This window comes from Cryptosporidium muris, genomic scaffold (genome assembly GCF_000006515.1).
Source record: "Cryptosporidium muris RN66 scf_1106632373461 genomic scaffold, whole genome shotgun sequence".
Classification (NCBI taxonomy): domain Eukaryota; phylum Apicomplexa; class Conoidasida; order Eucoccidiorida; family Cryptosporidiidae; genus Cryptosporidium; species Cryptosporidium muris.
The window spans coordinates 383864-403091 of NW_002196576.1; the positions used below are offsets into that span (position 1 = coordinate 383864).

The 19228-nt window shown below is 29.5% G+C and overlaps 7 protein-coding genes across 7 annotated transcripts, besides 8 other annotated features; 4 read left to right on the forward strand and 3 right to left on the reverse strand.

Annotated features, from left to right (window-relative positions):
- Window positions 1-59: 59 nt before the first annotated feature.
- Window positions 60-100: a microsatellite.
- A 23-nt stretch (window positions 101-123) lies between these two features.
- Window positions 124-1953, forward strand: CMU_001540 (protein phosphatase 2C, putative; the record flags this gene model as incomplete). Its single annotated transcript, XM_002141596.1, has 1 exon — window positions 124-1953. The coding sequence occupies one exon, from the start codon at window positions 124-126 to the stop codon at window positions 1951-1953; it is 1830 nt and encodes a 609-aa protein (XP_002141632.1).
- A 296-nt stretch (window positions 1954-2249) lies between these two features.
- Window positions 2250-2272: a sequence feature (AT_rich).
- Window positions 2273-2440: 168 nt separating this feature from the next.
- Window positions 2441-2537: a sequence feature (AT_rich).
- Window positions 2529-2992, reverse strand: CMU_001550 (ribonuclease P/MRP protein subunit POP5, putative; the record flags this gene model as incomplete). Its single annotated transcript, XM_002141597.1, has 2 exons — window positions 2529-2794; window positions 2881-2992. The coding sequence occupies 2 exons, from the start codon at window positions 2990-2992 to the stop codon at window positions 2529-2531; spliced, it is 378 nt and encodes a 125-aa protein (XP_002141633.1).
- Window positions 2993-3584: 592 nt separating this feature from the next.
- On the forward strand, window positions 3585-7298 carry CMU_001560 (uncharacterized protein; the record flags this gene model as incomplete). The annotated part of the gene is made up of 2 exons (XM_002141598.1): window positions 3585-6260; window positions 6627-7298. 2 exons carry the CDS (start codon window positions 3585-3587, stop codon window positions 7296-7298), a joined length of 3348 nt encoding a protein of 1115 aa, XP_002141634.1.
- Window positions 6483-6534: a sequence feature (AT_rich).
- A 151-nt stretch (window positions 7299-7449) lies between the features above and the next one.
- CMU_001570 (uncharacterized protein) lies at window positions 7450-9981 on the forward strand (the record flags this gene model as incomplete). The annotated part of the gene is made up of 1 exon (XM_002141599.1): window positions 7450-9981. One exon carries the CDS (start codon window positions 7450-7452, stop codon window positions 9979-9981), a length of 2532 nt encoding a protein of 843 aa, XP_002141635.1.
- Window positions 8968-9004: a sequence feature (AT_rich).
- Window positions 9982-10046: 65 nt separating the features above from the next.
- Window positions 10047-10068: a sequence feature (AT_rich).
- Window positions 10069-10362: 294 nt separating this feature from the next.
- CMU_001580 (uncharacterized protein) lies at window positions 10363-13878 on the forward strand (the record flags this gene model as incomplete). Its single annotated transcript, XM_002141600.1, has 1 exon — window positions 10363-13878. One exon carries the CDS (start codon window positions 10363-10365, stop codon window positions 13876-13878), a length of 3516 nt encoding a protein of 1171 aa, XP_002141636.1.
- Window positions 13879-14553: 675 nt separating this feature from the next.
- On the reverse strand, window positions 14554-17190 carry CMU_001590 (uncharacterized protein; the record flags this gene model as incomplete). The annotated part of the gene is made up of 1 exon (XM_002141601.1): window positions 14554-17190. The coding sequence occupies one exon, from the start codon at window positions 17188-17190 to the stop codon at window positions 14554-14556; it is 2637 nt and encodes an 878-aa protein (XP_002141637.1).
- Window positions 17191-18481: 1291 nt separating this feature from the next.
- Window positions 18482-18513: a sequence feature (AT_rich).
- Window positions 18514-18523: 10 nt separating this feature from the next.
- Window positions 18524-18922, reverse strand: CMU_001600 (uncharacterized protein; the record flags this gene model as incomplete). The annotated part of the gene is made up of 1 exon (XM_002141602.1): window positions 18524-18922. One exon carries the CDS (start codon window positions 18920-18922, stop codon window positions 18524-18526), a length of 399 nt encoding a protein of 132 aa, XP_002141638.1.
- A 209-nt stretch (window positions 18923-19131) lies between these two features.
- Window positions 19132-19176: a sequence feature (AT_rich).
- Window positions 19177-19228: the final 52 nt, after the last annotated feature.

The following is a 19228-nucleotide window of genomic DNA, read 5'->3' on the forward strand; positions in this document are numbered from 1 at the left end:
CTCAAAAGAAAACTTTAGTTTATATTTCTATATAATTCTACAATATATTTGTATCCCTAATATAGATATATATATTTATATATATATATATATATATATAGGTATAGTGGGAGCTATATAAATATGGGCATGTTCATGACTAAACCTTCAACAGTGAAACACTCGGACGATGGAGGTGAATTCGAAAAAGGTCGAATTCGTTATGGTGTCAGTGGGATGCAGGGATGGCGTGTTTCAATGGAAGATGCACATATAGCATTACCTGAACTAACAAGATATTCTAATTTAAGTTTGTTTGGTGTTTTTGATGGACATGGAGGATCTGTAATTTCAGAATGGGTATCTAGGCATATTGAACATATATTTGAGTCTGAACTGGATAATATAGAATGTGATATAAGGAATGGATTGTTAGATTTGATGAAAAATGATAATAAGTTGCCCAACAAAATTATTACAATAGCAGAAGCTTTACAAAGGACCTACATTTTACTTGATGAACAGATGGCATCCCCAGCAGCTAAACCTGAGCAACGGGCCATTTATGATGATCGTAAATATTCTGGTGATAATAATCCACCAAGAACTTTTTTACAAGAACTTTTAGGTGGTGTTGATGGTCAAAGACGAGTATTACGTGTAGTAGAACAGAATGGTAACAGATGCCTTCAAATAGTTTCATTTGGTGATGGGAATAATACAGATGAGACTCAACATTCAGAAAATGAAATAGATTCTATGGAAAGGGAAGAACAAAGTGAAGATAATATGACTTCTAAGAAAGTAGAGGAATATATTGAAGCAGATAGTAATAGTGGTATAATCCCATTCCATAGTGATGTTGAAGAAATAAATGATCCACCTATTATAGATCCTGCTGATAACAAAAACTTAGATGAAGATATTGAGCAAGATGATAACTATTTAGATGATTTAAGTGATGTAGGTACTTGTAGTCCAGAACATTGTGGAACTACAGCTGTTGTAGCTGTATTTGTTCCTGCCAATGATACTGATATTTCTACACCTTATTTAGTTGTAGCTAACGCAGGAGATTCTAGAGCTGTTTTAAGTAGATCTGGCCAGGCAATAGCTTTGTCTCATGATCACAAGCCTGAATTACCTTTGGAAAATGACCGTATATTACGAGCTCATGGTGTTGTTGAAAATGGAAGAGTAGATGGTAATCTTAATATGTCAAGGACTCTTGGGGATCTTCAATACAAAAATGATGAAACTTTAAAGCCTGAAGAACAGAAGATAACGGCATTTCCGGATATTCGAATTATACCATTAACTACTGAGGATGAATTTTGTATTTTAGCTTGTGATGGAATCTGGGATGTTGTAGACAATCAGTTGTGTGTAGATATTGTAAGAAAAAAGATGATTCTTCAAATGAGTCAGAATCAACTTAATTGCTTATCTAAAGAACAAAGAAGAGAATGTTTTACTAATAAAGATTTTCGTGAATCTAAAGAACAAATTTGTTCATCTTCATGTTTAGATGGATCTACTCCACTACCTCCACTTAGTAGTATTCAACTATCGAAAATATGTGAGGAGATATGTGATGAGTGTTTGGCCCCTAATCCTGTGGAAAGTGAGGGAATTGGCTGTGATAATATGACTATGATGATTGTACAACTTGGTCCAACACTTCGCGAAAAGTCTACAGAACCCTCTGTTTCTTCAAGAATTGGGACTTTTATAGCTCGTAGACTAGAGGCTGCTACTCATGCTCTTGAAATTCAAAAGTCAGCATCATCTAGTGATAAGGAAACTTCAGATTCAGTTACTGTAAATGATTACCAGTCTAGAAAATCTCCAGATGCTGCAATCTCAACTACACTTCCTACTGTTCCTTGGATACCAAAGAAAGAATTTCATGTTACACTCTATGGATTTGGTATAGATGATGGAAGGTTTGATAATATACCTGAATCAAGATAATATCCTAGTAATGACACATATCGCTCTGTTTTCTTAAGGTTGTGTTTTAATCAAGGGATGGACAAGTTAATTTATTATTACAACCAAGTATCACAAAATATATCACATGATGAGTCATAATCTAATAATATCATTAATTGACAGTATTGTGAAGTTTCAATCCACAAAAAGTATTTCTCAATGTAATAATATACTAAAGTAACTTTACTGTTTTATGAAATATCACTTAATAAACAGGAGGGTTAAGAAATTGTGAACTTTCCTAACTAATAAAATAAGTAAATAGCTCAATTTTCTAATTTTTTATTTTAATAAAATAGTGATACTCTTGTTTTCTCCATATATACCCCCCAAATATTTCACATTAATATATCACTACGAAATATTCAGTTCGGTCTCAATATAATTGAAATCAGAGAGATTATAATTTTATTCAATTAATATATACCTTTAGTATTCTTATATATTGTAAATATATAAGGTTTGGTTTTATATATATAATCTAAAGAAAAAAAAAGTTGAAAATATATCTTTTATTATTAGGACTTATAAAATAAAATATTTAAAATATATAATTATAAAATCTCATCTAATATACCAAGTAACTCCTTTTTTTCATTTTCTATTACTTTTATATTGTTCGATACAAGTTTCTCAATCTCAAATAATCTAATTAGCTCATTTTGGCAACACCTTAGTGTACTGCCACAATGAATTACATTACATGATACCGGGAATGAAATTATGCAATTTGTTAATGTTATACACGTCCAAACTAGCTTATATATTTCTCTTGTACATCTTATTATTGCATACCCAAGTAATACACTATAGTAAACAACTAACAAAGTATTAACTCAAGTTTATCTTATTATTTTAAATTAGATAATAAGCAATGAGAACCATATAGAAATATATTAAACTTACCCTTTAAACTATAGACACTTGCTAACATTCCAAAACACTCTTCTAATGTACTTCTAAAGGAGTCTTGTAACATTTTCTCATTTAATGTACAATTAAATGAAATGTCACTCATTATAGAGACTAGAAACCATCTACTCTTTCTTCTCATATTTCCATTAAATTTAAGGCTATTATTCCTAATATAAATTAATAAAAGGTATCGAAATATTACGTGATATTATTGAAACACTTGCGGTATATTTTTGCGAGATTGCTTCTTAGTGCTGCAACACCAGTATTGGCATTGTTTTGTATATAATATTTAGAAATGGTTATATATTATCTGAAATTTATTATAAATATTATCTGATACAAATATAGAACATTACCTATTGCTGTTTTATATTGAATAAGTCCTATTGATGTGTGTATATATAGCTTAAGCTGCACACAGGGTCATATTTTGCATTTTATACTTAAATTTCTTAAGTCTATAAGAAAATTATATAAAATATAAAGTTTAAACAACTAATTCTGGCTTTTCTTGTCAAAGTTAATGTGAAGATAAGGTGTTTACAAGTACTTATAGGAATTTGACTGTTTTATATTATATGATAATATTATCTTTAACAAGTGAATGCTGCTATACAATTAAATATAATTGGTCAAATTATTAACAAAATATTAACATAGTGAAGCTGGCATTTCAAAGCTAGTTTATTAAAATGAAATTAAGGAAGTCTGCTCAATGGAGTGGAACTATTTTGTTAGTTACTTTATTATTGAATAACATATCTTATATTTTGAGTTTTGAACCATACTTTAATAAATCTATATTGACAGGTAAATTAGAATTTCAAGATAATGAATTAAATTTCGTAGATAGTGATAATATAGTAAATAACAAGATACTATCAGAATTTATTAACAATCAAAACTCTGATATAGCTGATAACAATGATTTTGAAGATACAATACATTCTAATGGGAATAATATTAATAATAATGTAATCATACCTGAAAAAGAAACTATGAAAGTTAAATCTAAGAGAGAAGATGAAAATAAGTCAAGAGCTAGAAAGGTTCATAAATATGAAGAATTAAATAAATTAAAAAAGTCTAGGAAATATAAGAATCTAAATAAAATGAAGGAAAATAATGAAACAATAAATAGTACTGAGATATCAGATGAATTTCAACATAATGAAGAATCAACAGAAGTATATTCTATTGATAAATCAGTAATAACAACATATTTCTTATTAAGTGGTTTATTGATCATAGTTAGTATAATAACAACATTGATTATTAGAGATTGTATAGTTAATCGTATAAGAAATAAGAAGGATTCATTTCTTCAGGAAGTAATGGACACTGTTTTTAGACAAGTAACATGCATATTTGTAGCACTGGCATTATCTTATTGCTTCTTAACTACTAGAATTGTAGATATTGTACGCAGTATATTACTAAGACTCCAGAATTTGAATACTCATGGAATAATTGATAATATGAAGGAAGATATTACAAATGTATTAAATCAGGGATCTATTAGTTGGACAGCAGCGAATTTGAGTGCAAGATTTAATGATGTGATGATAATAAATATTGTGATGTTTGTTTGGTACTGCATATTTGTATTATACTTTACGATTTGTGTGAAAATATTGGAGAAGTGGATTCGTTATGCTGATGATACAGACTTAGGATCACTAATTAAAGCTTTAGATAATATTAATCACATTTTTAAGAGAAGTAGAGAGATGAAAGTAGATGAAGCAGATTATTCTAGATCCAGTAATGGGGTATGTAATAATATACCAGTAACAATTTTAGGAAATTCGAAAGCTTCAATTGATATTAAAAGTTCTGTGACATCTGTATCACACAAGGATGAGAAATCCCAGAACTTGGATAATAGTATTGTTGATGAAACAAGGTTACCTTTGCTTAGATATAATACAAGTATGATGACAGAAAGCGACAGCTCTACAGATTTTGAGAATTCAAATATAAATGATATTGGATATGATGTAGGTATATTGAACCAACTTGAGGAGACAATTGATTTAGATATTGATAAGTCATCTATAGGAAGGAAGAAAAAGAGTGGATTAATTTTTTCAGGAAAATCTAAGTCAAAAAAGATATTAATAATGAAACCTCAGGAGAGTTTAGTAAAAAAAATATATTATAAAGCAGTTGGGATTTGGAATAATTTTTGGATATGGCAAAATAAACTATTTTTAACATATTCTAAAGCTCATTTTATAGCCTTAAGATATGACTTTATGGATGAAGTTGCAACTTATAACTACGGATCTTTCAGTAGCACAGTGAGTGGTGATACTGTATCTTCTTTTGATGGTCCTAATTCTTCATGGCTTGTATCTTTGACAGATCCTACAACTTCTTTGGTAGCAGGTGTTTATTTTACTGAATATCTGAGAGCTAAACTATTGATTCAAGCTATAACATTAATTAGAATTCCAATTTCGACTTTGTCATTTTTGCTTTTGATAGGTACAATAGTTTGGTCTATATTTACAAATAATTATGAAGAGAATGGTAAAACCAATAGTATTAGTATGTTCTCTTCGTCTTTATTTTCAGAGCCTATGATATGCTTTCAAATCTCAATAACCTTGTTTGCATTTTCATTAATAATTTGGCTGAGATCTTTAATAATTAAACATCAATTACAACCAAAAAATTTATTAGGATATTTAAAATTGAAATATAGTTTAGATGTTGGTATACCACAACAAGAAATTGAATATGAAGAAGTCATGCCACGTTATAAAAATAATAAAATTGATATGTGTATAGGAGAACACTCTTCATTATTTTGCAGGCTTAAAAGATATTTGAATTTTATATTATGTGGAACTGCAGCTCCTTCACTTCATGATAACTTGTTTTTATTTAAGCGAAATGGTCCAGATTTGCTATTAAGATGGTTTCAGGCTTCTTATTTTCTACAACTTTTGTTAATATCTATAGTTGCACATCTTTCATACATACAAAAGGATTTATGGTATAATCAACATCGCTATATTACATTTTCTATTTGGATTATTTTTGGATTACAACATTTTTGTCTAGTATTTATTATTTATCCTCTACTTTTATGTACTTCTGTAGGCCAAATGGCTGACAAGGCTGTATTGGATGAAGTTTTAAATATACAAAAAAGTCAAAATATAGAACGTCTATTGCAAGTTGCAGAGGCTTTAAGGTTTGCAAGTTTTATGTATAGTTTCACAAAAGGTAATGATGAATATAGAGAAATTCAAAGAAGACATTATAGTTTACTTTCAAAAACAGCCCCTTGGGATCTACAAATCAAATGTAGAAATACAATGAATTATCTTATTAGCAATGTACCAATTAAGACAAAGGTAAGTTAAATTATAATAAGATATGATAACAATAAGAAAACTTTATAAAAACAAACATTATATTTGGCACAATATTTTAACAAGTTTTGATTATTCATTATTTTCAAAACCTATCATTGGTATAACTAAAAGTAATATTGAAACTATTAATATTTTATATACAGATATGTATCATTACACAGAATCAACTAATACAATTAAAGTACTATTCCTTAAATTCTCAATATATAAAAGATATTCTAATTCAATATATATTTCATATTATAATAATTTTGCTGTTATCATATGTAAACTTAACAGCTCTTATTTCTAATATATATAGGCTGTTTTTCAATATATCTTAATTAACTTTTTTTTTTTCTTCAGGATATTAATAATTGGGCAATTGATATATATACGATTAAGTACTTTTTAATATCTGAAGGCTTATATTACTGTGCAGAACATGCTGAAGAAATTCTCACGATTTTTGATTATGATAAAGATAATTATTTAGATGATGCTGAATTTTCTGTTTGTTATTATGCTATTCAGCATTATTTTATGGGAGATCTAGATGTTTCTATACTATTGGATTATCTTGAAGTAAATTATGGTGTTAATCCAACATCTTCTACAGGTATAGATCTTCAAACATTTACATCTTTAGTTAAGAATCTTGGACTTGGATGGTCTAATGGGCAAATTAGACATGCTATGATATTTTTATCAGGGGAACGAAGTTTATCTGCTCTGTATCTAGCATCTATAAATCGACAATCACCTAAAAAAGAAACTAGAAACAAACGGAGATTTGTACTATCTGTTAAAGTTAATGATTTCATAAATAAACTGATAACCATAGGAAGTGGAATACCCAGTAATATTGCAAATAATTATTATAGAACTACTACTAGGGGTTCAATACAGTCATTTATTCATCCGATTGAAACATCCACTTCTCAAAATAAGGATACTCATATATATGAAGAAGCAGAAATAGAAAAGTACATTTATAGTGATAGCAATATAGAAGAAGAGATTACAGAGAAAGTTTGATTTGTCACTTTATATATTCACTTTTTAATTAGGGGCTAGTAAAAATAACCGCTAAGACTTAATAATCTTTCAAAACAAGCCTGCGTGTGCCAACTACACAATAATAAGCTAATTAACGTTATTAAATTAAAGGTATTTTGAAATAGTATGAATGTTTCCATGTGTATTCAGGAAATATATTGAAGTAGAAAAACTACTGAAATATTCCGATTTTTATGGTCTACCAGACCAAACTGAATTAAGAGCTCTTAGCATGTTTAGAGATTACAAGAATAAGTTTACTAATCTGAAATATAAAAAAAATATTACAGATGATAAATTTATATCAGGATATGCTCAAACAATTAATCATATCCATGGTAATGTTTTGGTTATGACATTTTCACAAAAAATATTGGATGGTGATGCACTTGCTATAGGAGATACTTCTGGTAATGTGTCTCTTTATAATACAGCCAACAATTATACAAATACTTCCCAGGACAGGTTTTTGCTCATTTCTAAGAAAATTCACAATGGAACTATTACAGATATAAAATTTCAGCCTGTATATAGCAATAATTTTGCCAAAGAGAATTATTTATATTCTTCATCAACAGACAGTTTCTTAGTAAAATTAGATATTGAATATACTAAAGCTATTTGGAAAACTAAAGCACACAAAGAATGGATTAAGCAATTTGCATTTGCACCTCAGAATCAGTCAATTATTGCTACAGTTGGGAATGATGGAGCTTTGTATATTCATGATGATAGAACTCTTTCTAATAAAGCCCTAAAAAGACTTGGATCCCTTAAAATAAATACAAACCATGAAATAGATGACAATATAGAATCTCAAATATATGAAGTTGTATCTAATCCAATATCTGAATTAGTAGGGATTCATAGCATCCATGATTTATCTAGTGCAAGTTCTATAATAAAGAAACATCGTACTTCAAAAAAAAGATTACTTATACAAAGTAAGGGAACATCAATAAGCGGAGTGACATTTTTAAATGGAAATTATTACATTGCTACAAGTGGGTGTACAGATGGCCTAATTAAGTTGTGGGATATTCGTAAAGTATCTTCATGCAATAAAGATCCTAAGGCATTGTTGACATTTTCTCCTCAAGTAAAAGATAAAGTTAGTAAAAGATTTAATAATAATTTAAATTGTGGAATTATATGGATGAATAGAGATGAACGCTTTCAAAAACTTGCAATTCAGACAACTCGCGGTGTTGCCTTAATTTATGATATACCTTCGTTGTTGAATTTGCAGAACTCTGTGAAATTGGCGACTTTATATCCTGAAGAAAGTGGAAGCAATTCAAGCATTTCAATGGATTATACTGAACAGTTTTCATCAAGAAATGTAGAGTATAATCATCGCCCTTCTTTATCTTCATGTGGATCTTGGTTTGCCACGCCAATTAACTCTGGATCAAAATTATGTATTTATAAATTAGAAAATAGTAAAGTGCTAAGATTTTCTACTTTGTGTTCTGAACAATTTAATTCATGTTTATTTCAATGTGTAGCTTGGAAAAAAAGTTTGCAATTTAACTCGATACCCGTGGAATTGCCACGGGTACCTATGAAAGCGGTGCATTATGAAAATAGCTTTTATAATTTAATAAATGTGGGGGGGCACTCTCCATGTTTAGCAATTGGTACAAACAATAATTTAATAAAAATATTGAATAAAGAAATTTTTACACCATTCATGAGTGATGATATATCAGCAATAGATGATATTAATATGGATATAGTAAAGGATGTGGTGCCTCTTGATAAAATTCTAAACTCAAAGTGGGTATCTAACGAAAATTTCTCTTTTAGCAGCTCTTATGATGAAGATGCTGACTTTATGAATCAGTTATCATTATCTTCTTCACTTTCAATACCAATACCTAAGTCTAGAAATAGCCTTGAACAAGGTCAGGAAAGTGTAAATTATAGTACTGAAAGTGATATCTCAAGTAATATGAACTCGTCTTCAAGTTCTGCAAAATCCAAGAAGACTGGATTTCTTACAATGACAAGTATTAAGAAGTCAACTATGGAAACATCTTTGGAGAATCGCGAAGTTGTAACAGTAGATAAGGATTTCCACTTTGAAACTGTAGAAGAAACTCCTTATAGACGCAGCATTCCATTTTTTAATTCATCTCAAGATAGTGTAGGTTATCCTGCTCCATATAGAGGTCAGAATGAATATAATTCAGCTTCTCAGGAAAGTCTAGAAACTCCAATACCTTTGGAAAGGTACTCCAGTTCTACTGAACAGGGTAATTATATTGAAGAAGAGTCACTGTATGAAAAAAGTGAAGACAGAAATAGAGTAGTTACTCACTCAAATGTAATTCAAATACCCCTTTCACAGCCGAATGAAGAATTTTATACTACTCCCTTATTATATTCAGATTCTAAATCAGAAAATAGTGGTTTTAATTCTACTTTAATTCAAGAGGTTATGGATAAAGATTTCTGTATGGAGAATTTAGATTTAAATCAAGACTTTCATAATAAATGTGAAGACCTATCTATTAATGGAAGTAACGATGAAAATTCGAAGGGATTTAAACAGAGAAAGTTAGATAGTTGGTTGCGTTCTAATCTTAAATCAGAAGATGTGAGTGTTAGCAATATTAGTAACGTTGGTAATCAGACTACTTCTGATTACACAAAATAATTAAAATATTTTGACACTAGTTAGGAAATTGTGAGGTCTTTGTATATAGCTATTGATTAATGATCATTAATATTTAAATATAAATATCACAAAGATATTGATGATATTTCATCCTACTTCAACATATAATAGCTTTGTGTATGCTCTTTAATATAGTACTTATGGATTCTGTAGACATACTAATTTGTCCGGATATCCTAATTTAGAAAAAAAGGTCAAATGAGAGGTTCTTAACTGTTTGATTAATTAAGTTATATTTTAACTTGTTACTTTCGTCTAAGTTCAATTATGCTGGTTAAGTTTTACCGCCAAGTGTGGCAACATTAGAATAAACTTGTATACTAGTAAACTACAATATTGTAGTTGTAGTAAGAATATAGAATGGATCCAGATAGTAGTAATATAGAATGTGAACAAGGAGATACTGAGAAGATTAAAGATTTGATATACAGGGAAGATAATATACCTTATGTGGAACCTAGTGCTGAAGATGATGCTAGTATAGTTGAAGAAGAGCTTAGTGATCATATGTCTGTGAATAACTCTTTTAAATTTCGCCGCGGTTTAGCTTTAAATATTGATATTCTGAAGGAATCGATTAGATTCACTGTTACAGATGACATTGGAATTCATGTACAAATTCCTACTATAATATCATTTAGAGATTTATGTATTGAAGCTTATGGGATACAGAATATTGAGGAAGAAAGTAAGCATACTACTCGTCATTTATGGGATGATATTTTAAAGGAAGATTGCATATCTGATTCAAAAAACTCCGATTTCAAAGATTTGAATGAAAATATTAAAGAAAATGCTAGTACCAAGACAACAGATATAAATGGTAATATTAAAAATTGTAATAATGAAGAGGATTACAATGAAGAAAGGACCTACGAAGATGTAACAAGCTTTTTAAATACAATAAAGTCTAGGAACAAAAATAAAATCCAAAGTAGTACAGATAATGCTTTGCGTAGAAGAGTTCAAGATATGTCTGCTAGATTAACTAAGCAAGGATTATTGTGTGATCCTCGTGATTACTACTTTAATCCAATGACAATGACTAGTGGAAATGCAGGAGCAAGGAGTAGAGAAGATTATTATGATGTTTTTGATGATTTCATTGATGATTCTGATCTTGTAGATGATCTTGGATTATCATTAGAAGAGCTTTACGATAGGTATGATAATAAAATAGATAATGATGAAAGTTCTACAAATACATCTACACGAACTTCGGAATTAATTCATGTAGAGTATTCACAGCCCACTGATTTTATATGTGATAATAATCCAATGAATGACTATAGTCAAAATTATGATGGGGCTTCAGCTTCAAGTTTAGGTTCTATTTTATATGACGATGAGAATCAAGTTAATTATAGTATGGATTCTTATGGTAATTTAGAAAAAAAGGAGAATTGGACTCTTAAGGATATTTTGAATAATCCTGTTGCTAAATTACTAATTCAGTTAAGATCTGATTGCTGGAATTACTCTTCAAAAAAAAATAAAAATGGAAATAGTGGTGCAAATAAAGGTGCCAATAGTATTAATAGCACAATATGTAATATATCTAAAAGTAATATACCAGTTTCAATACAAGACTCTCCAAAAACGACTTTAAACAATACACCTTCAATACAATGTGCAGACTTATCCTCATCTAGTTTACCACAGCAATCTGTTAATTGTAACACCTCCAATTTAAATGATGAAATTTACAGCTTTCCTAATAGAACACCGAAGATGGTTATACAATGGTTTAAGATTTTAGAAGAAAAGCTTAAGACATTTCAGAAGGCTTACAAAGATTGCAAAGATTATTATAACGAAAATGGAAATGTAAAGTATGATAAAATTGCAACTTTGCATGAGCTACATGAGGCCATTAGTATTATTAATTCAAATATTGAGCGTGATCCAATACTTTGTAGAATTCCATCACTATTTTCTTCAATATATACAGATTATAGTGAAGTTGCACCATATGATTTTAAGCTGATACAGATTTTATGGGATGCTCTATATATTTGTTTACCTTTAAATCTAAAGAAAAAACAGACCCATGGAGCTTTTGGAAGTAATGGAATTTCAACTACTATTTTGAATCTTTTACAAAAGTTCGACAATTTTCGTTCTAAATGGGCGAGATTGATACTTAGTCACAATAAGGAAGCCCTATATCAATTTAATTTTAATGCATATGAGGTAATAAAGACCTATCCTTGTATTAAAATGAAGTCTCCTGAGTATATTAAACGTATACTAGATGCTATTTCGGTCTACAATTCTGCAATATCTAATAACTCAAATAATTTACTTAAGGGAGGAGTAAATACAATAGTACTATCGTCACTATCAAATTCTAAGGAAATAAAAAATAATGAAACTCATTCATCAATAAACAAAAGCAAATTTTGTGAACATGAATCTCAAATGAATACTTTATCCATTGATAGTACTTTAAACCTGAACTTGGAATGCTCAAAACCTCATGAATTAGAAATAAAGGACTCTCAGAAATTTGAAAATTCTATAGAAATTGGTGAAAATACTTTGGAATATAATTTAAATTACGAAGAAAATTCAGATAATCAATTAGAAAAAATCGAGAATACCCTGTCCTTAGATAATTTACAAAAGCTGCAAAATTCTCAAATTAATGACAATTCTTCAAGATATCAAGTAACATGTAGCTTTATTAGTGAATATAATAAAGCTAATAGTGAAGTTACACAAAATCAAATGAGAGACTCAGGTATTAAAGACACACTAGTAACTCCTAGGCACCATTTAATAACTGATGGAAACAATGCAGAAACAAGCCAATATGATATGACAACTCAAGATGATATTGTAGCTTCTTTAAATGATACTAAGCCTGAATCATCTATAAATACTCAGCATAAAAGTATGTGTTCTTCTGAATTTGAGCACATATTAGATACTCCTATAAAAAGATCGGCTAATAAAGTCAAATTAGGGGTAGAAAAGTGTAGTCATGAAGAATCACATTTATCATATACACAACCTGCAAGTTTACCAATAAAGGAAGAAGGCCAGAACTGTTTAAAAACTATTCCATGTGACTTGGTATTTGATTTTGGGATTGCACTGTTAGATTATATTTATGGTATAAACAAGCTTCGAAATGTATACAAAGACCTAATCTCTGCAAATGTACTATTAAAGACTGTACAAAGAGAACAAGAAACAATACCTGCTAATGGAATTAAAGGACTTGAATCTATGATACGTACATACATTCTTAAACGTTTTCAAGGTGTACAGTATAATGGCCAAAAGCTTAAAGATATTCCATATAGATTCTTCCTCAATCAAGTACGGCTATTACAAAATAAGTACAATTATAGAAGAGCTACAGATAAGGCTATACAAAAGGTTACGAAGAATAATACAGATTTAATTTCTGAAAAAGATTTGAAATCTCAAGATTTACTACAAGACCAAAATTTAAAGTCTAGTAATTCGAGTTTTGATATTACATTACAAATATCTGATAAATCTTTTGAAGATACTACAAGAACTCCTAGTAAAAAAAGATCAAGAAAGAGTGCAATAAATAATGGTACTAATAGTAATAGTTTAAACTATGATATATCACAAACTGAACCTGCTGGAATAAATAGCCTACAAAATGAAAATGATCAGTCCTCATCAATTGCATTGAAAGATTCTACTGAGAAAGTTAAAAAACCTAGAAATAAAAAGAACAAGAAGATTGTTATAGAAGATTGCAAAGATATTTCACTGAACAATATTTCTATTAATAAAGAATCTATGGATATAAATGCTTTTTCTCACTTAATGGAACATCAAACACTTGGAATGAATCAAATGAAGACTTTAGACAGTAACTTTGAAGATTAACTTCAAATTAGTTTAATTTCATTAGTAATCTTAGTTCACAAGAAAATTCATAAGCATTCAAATATTCTATATCAAATAATTTCTCTGTAAATAAGTTAGATTAAACCTAACTAAAAAGCACCTAATATCTAGGTAATAAAATTAGGAGATTATAGAATAGGGTAGAATAAAACTAGCAAGATTTGGTCAGAAATAATGAATACCTAAGATATTTATAAGCCGAAAATGTAACTTCAATTGATTCAGTGTATATTATTTAGTTAAATACGGCTTATATCACAGAATTGCATTTATATATAGCCTGATAGTGTGAATTCCCAGTAGTGAGATATCTATGAATACACTATAAATAAATTGACAATTTGTTTAATAATGATAGGTAAAGTATATGTAATCACTAACAAAGTGGATTTCTATTTCTGCAATACTGATGGTAATATTAATCAGTAATCTCTTTAGGAATGTTAATTTTCCTAAAAATAATAATATAGATGAATATTTCCTGATAGAAATATGAAGCAGTATAGAAAGAGTATATGTATTTGATATTTATTTAATAGTTGACCAATAGTAAATTGATGATTATAAAATAGTTCCACTTATTATTACATAAATCACTTAAAGTACTTAGTAAATCCTGCATAATTAACACTTCACAAGATCTCCTTAATATGTTTACTGGCAAGCAGCTACAACCATTTGATGTGCATCTAATAAGGCTGTTTTAATTCCTTCAATTGATCTTTCTTTAGGAGAGAAATATTTGTATATAGTCTTCCCACTATCACAAGATTTAAGAGCCACTACAAATCTCCTTGTTTTAGGGTGCCATGATATATAAAGGCCTTTATGAACATTACCTTTTTTCACACCCAGAGAATCACGTAATTGTTGTAATAGTTGTCTAGCGTGATATGTTAGCTCCTCCTTACTAAGCCCAGTATCTTCAGGTTCTTCAATAATTCCCTGTCCTAAAAGTAGAGATGTTCTAGCTTTAAATGCTTTTCTTAAAGCTTCTTTAAGTCCCAATATTGTCCAAGATCTCGGGCCAAAGTACTTATAGTGCAATTTCCCATTAGAATAAGCACCTAAAGTCCAGCTTCTAGGATTTTGTTCATCCCTTGTAGTATATGTAACACAAAAACGTTGAGTGCAAGCATGCCAATTAATCCCTAATTGGGTCGGTGTTAAACTCTTTACAAACTTCAACATAGCCCTAGCTGAAATTGTTAGCTGAGAAGCAGTTAATATAGCCTCCCCAATAGCAGAAGGATTGTTTGGAACTGGAGTAGTTTCATCAGTAGTTTCAAATAAACTACTGGCTGTTTTACAAATTTCTATTGCAGCTAATTCAGCTTCTCTCAAACCAACACTATCCCAATCAACATCCAAATGATCTAAAGCAGCTGCAGCCGCTGCAGTTACAGAAGATGTAGCAGTACTTGAACGTGATGAATGACTAGGTCTATTTAAAGAGGAACTAGATGTATTCTTATTAATAGACTTATTATCAAACTCCAATTGATTATTAATGATAGAATAGTTTGCTGATGAATTACCAGTAGCATTAACAAGCGCTGCAGTAGCTGCTGCAGCTAGAGCTGCAGGACTAGAAGTTGTCAGATCTATGTTTGATTGTAGAGCTGCAAGTAATGACATACAATTTGCTTGATTTTGTGAATTTTGCACTGAAGTCATGTCATGAATATTTCTAGTTATTCTCGAATCATCAGTTCGAGGTGTATGAGATAAGAAGGGAGACTGTAAAAAACCATGTAAATTCAAGGAATTACTATTAAGAGCAGTTACAGCAGATGGAATATCTCCCGAATTTAGTAATGCCATAATATTATTATTTATAGGCCAATATGCCAAACTATTCTGTGTTGTATTTGGATTGTGATTATTCGCATTGTTAATACGTATCATTGGTGCAGTAGATGTACCATTATTACTAACTGAAAATTGAGAACTATCACAAGTTGATCCATCAGACGGAGTTGCAGATTGCATAGATAGTAAAATTGAGTTTGGACTTCCATTTATAGAGCGGCTTACATGATTATTAGTAAAACTTGGGTTATTTAAAGTACCATTTTGTTGTTGTGAAGTTGCAGCTAGAAATGCAGCAAGTGTAGCTGTATTAGCTACATTTGAGTTATTCATAGGATTACAATTATTAGATCCCATTGGCCAATTAAAATTTGCTCCCAACGCTCTAGATAAAAATGGATTAGTCAATAACTGTGCTTGAGTAGCTTGTAAAGATGGGCTAGAAAGTATTTGATTAGAAAGTAATTGAGAAATTACAGGATTATTATTTGGAGATGAGGGGGTTAATGAAGGAGATATTCCATTAATACTATCACCACTAGAACTATTACCACTATACATAGGAACAAAGCTAAAATTCTGTATGTGTTGAATATTATTATGTTCTAGTTGAGGTATTTGTGAGTTACAAGCAGCACCAGAAGAAACTGCAGCAAGTTGCAATAATTCATCAAATAAATGTTTTGTAGGAGAAAATAACTGTTTATTATTTGTACAGTCACTAGATTCTTTACAATTTCTGTGTTGATTTATTGGTGAAGTTGAAGCTGTAGTAGATTTTGAAGTAATAGCAGATGTATCACTATTTTGATGGTTTTCTTTTATATTAGATATAAATCTGCCTACATTATTATCACCCTGATTTATCGTAGTAAATTTAGTTGCAATCTCAAACCCCCCTTCATTAGCCTGATCCTCTGATATAATTTGTGATTTTAATCCTGGAGTTTGTAAAATACCAGATGGTGAAGTTCCAATAGTTGACCCTAGAGCAGCACTAATTGCTCCATATTGTCCACTCTGTAATAAAGCATTTGTAGAAAGTACAAAATTTGGATCCATTACTAGCATATGAGGTGATAATGTTTGAAGTAATGAATTTCCTGGTGTATTCGGAGTATTCATAGTTTGAAATTTTAGACATTGTGATTCTATCATAGATTCAGATGAAGATTCATCTTGCTTAATCATAGGACTATCAATCGCAACAGCTTTATCTGAATCATCAATTCTTGGTCGCTTAATATTACTTCCATTCTCAATAGGAGTCATCAAATCACTACCATTTGTTGTACAAGTCGTCACATCATCTATAGAATTACATTTACTAGCACCAGTAGGTGTAATAACAACGGATGGTGGTTCAGATCGACCCACACAAGTGTCAACAGACTCCTCATCTAGAGATAATGATGACGACTTATTAACCTCTTCCGTTTCCACAAAAGTCTCTTTACTTTCATTATGAATAATAATCATTCCGAAAATTAGAGAAAAATATAAAACTTTAGACCAACCTAGAGACTGCAGCAATAACAAAATTAAGTTCTTTTAACAATACAATTGTGTAAACCAAATTATTCAAATTGAATAGTCAAAGTAATCAGTTAAGCTCTGAAATCACTATACATAAGAATAGTCAAATGTCATTTAACAATATACTCAGTAATATATTTTACTTTAAACAAATACACAATTTGTGTGTGAAACCTTTATTTTATATCTTACTTACCAAGAATATCTTGCATATATATTTAATATTGGAAACTATAATTAAAGCAATAAATAAATAAAAAGCATTCAAAAATAAACAAATTCAGTTTGCGTTATAATAATATTCAATATCTTTAGGGGTAAGTCTTACTTCATCAGAAGAAATAACTAAAGATATATCTTGTCAATTAACCCCCTTGTGTCATTAATCAGCCAGTCATTCATCCAGTCAAATGGTCGATTGTCATTAACTGTGGCCCCCAGCAATCCTAAACACCCATTCGGATGTTGGAGGGGTCAGTTGTAACCATCCGCAGTTACAGATACTATACTAGTCAAATATCTATAGACATTTACGTGATGTTTCATATATTCCCCAAAGATCTCCCTTAAATACTCCAAAACCTTATATAACAAGTAGCGTGGGGTTCCATTATCCACTACTTCTATACAGTAGCTCAATGTCTACTAATTACCCCGCAGGGCCCGGTTTGATGAGATACTGTGACTGGTAATTTGTCCATTGCTGATATCCAGAATCTAAGACGAGACGCAAAATTTTAGCGGGATTAAAAAGACATCTCCTTTAGTTATATATCAGGAGGGGCAGCACGAAAATAAGATGTTTGTATAAAGGTCTTAAGAAGAAATGAATTTCTATATTACTTTATATATGTATACAAAACCTTTTTATTTATTCTAAGTCAATATATATATATATATATCATCAACTTCAGATATACTAGTTAGCTAATTAATGATAACACTAATTATAATGAGATATTTCATACTTCTTTTATAAGGAATATATATTCTAAATAAAAGAGATTCTAATATGAAAGAAATATTATGTGTGTTAATGTGTATTTATGTGAGATAAACATAATATTGAATTATAATGATGAGACTGGATAATTAAGAATATATATAGGTCTGATAAACAGTAAAATCATATAGAGAAGAGATTCTTGTGTATATTGATTTTAATTTATATCATGTATAAAATATATAACTGTATTTTTAATTGTGTATTATGACCACTTCTTTATATGTATTCATTTTATTATGAAAATATAAAAAAAAAAAAAACAATCCCAAATTATACGTTTTTATAATCTCCAAGCTCTGTTAAAAAATCTTCCATTATATTTTTTAGTTTAATACAATGATCAGTAAGCTCTTTTAAAGTCATATTACGAATTGAATGTGGTATATTATGCTGTTGAATAATTATATTTAGGCTTTGAGTTTCATCTCTAATATCTGACAATTTCTTTGTTTTCTCTTCAATAATTTGATTAAGATGAATTAATCTCTGATTCAATTGTTCTTCAGATATATCTAAGATATTACCAAATGATCTATTACTATTTAAACTAGATGATAATTCAGGATTTAGCATTAATAATAGTTGATGTGCCTGTAATTTTATCTTGTCATTCTCTATCTCTTCTAAAGATCTTAAAATCTCTTGAAGTTCGTGTTTATCCGCATTCATTACTTGCTTAAATAATATACTCTTCTATATTCTCTTTGTAATTCTTCTAAAGTCACTTTTTTTAGATAATTAAAGATTTCAATAAATTCAATATTATATCTTACCTAGATCTATAAAACTTCTCCATAAGAATAATATCAATAATATTTAAAAAAAGTATTATCTAACTTCAATCACTAAATAATGTAATTACAACTTTTCCTTTTAACATTATTTTAACTAAAATATTATAATAAGTTATTTTGTATTTATTACAGTATGAAAGTCTATTTAGAGGGGAATAATCACACTTAAGCGCGAAATAGT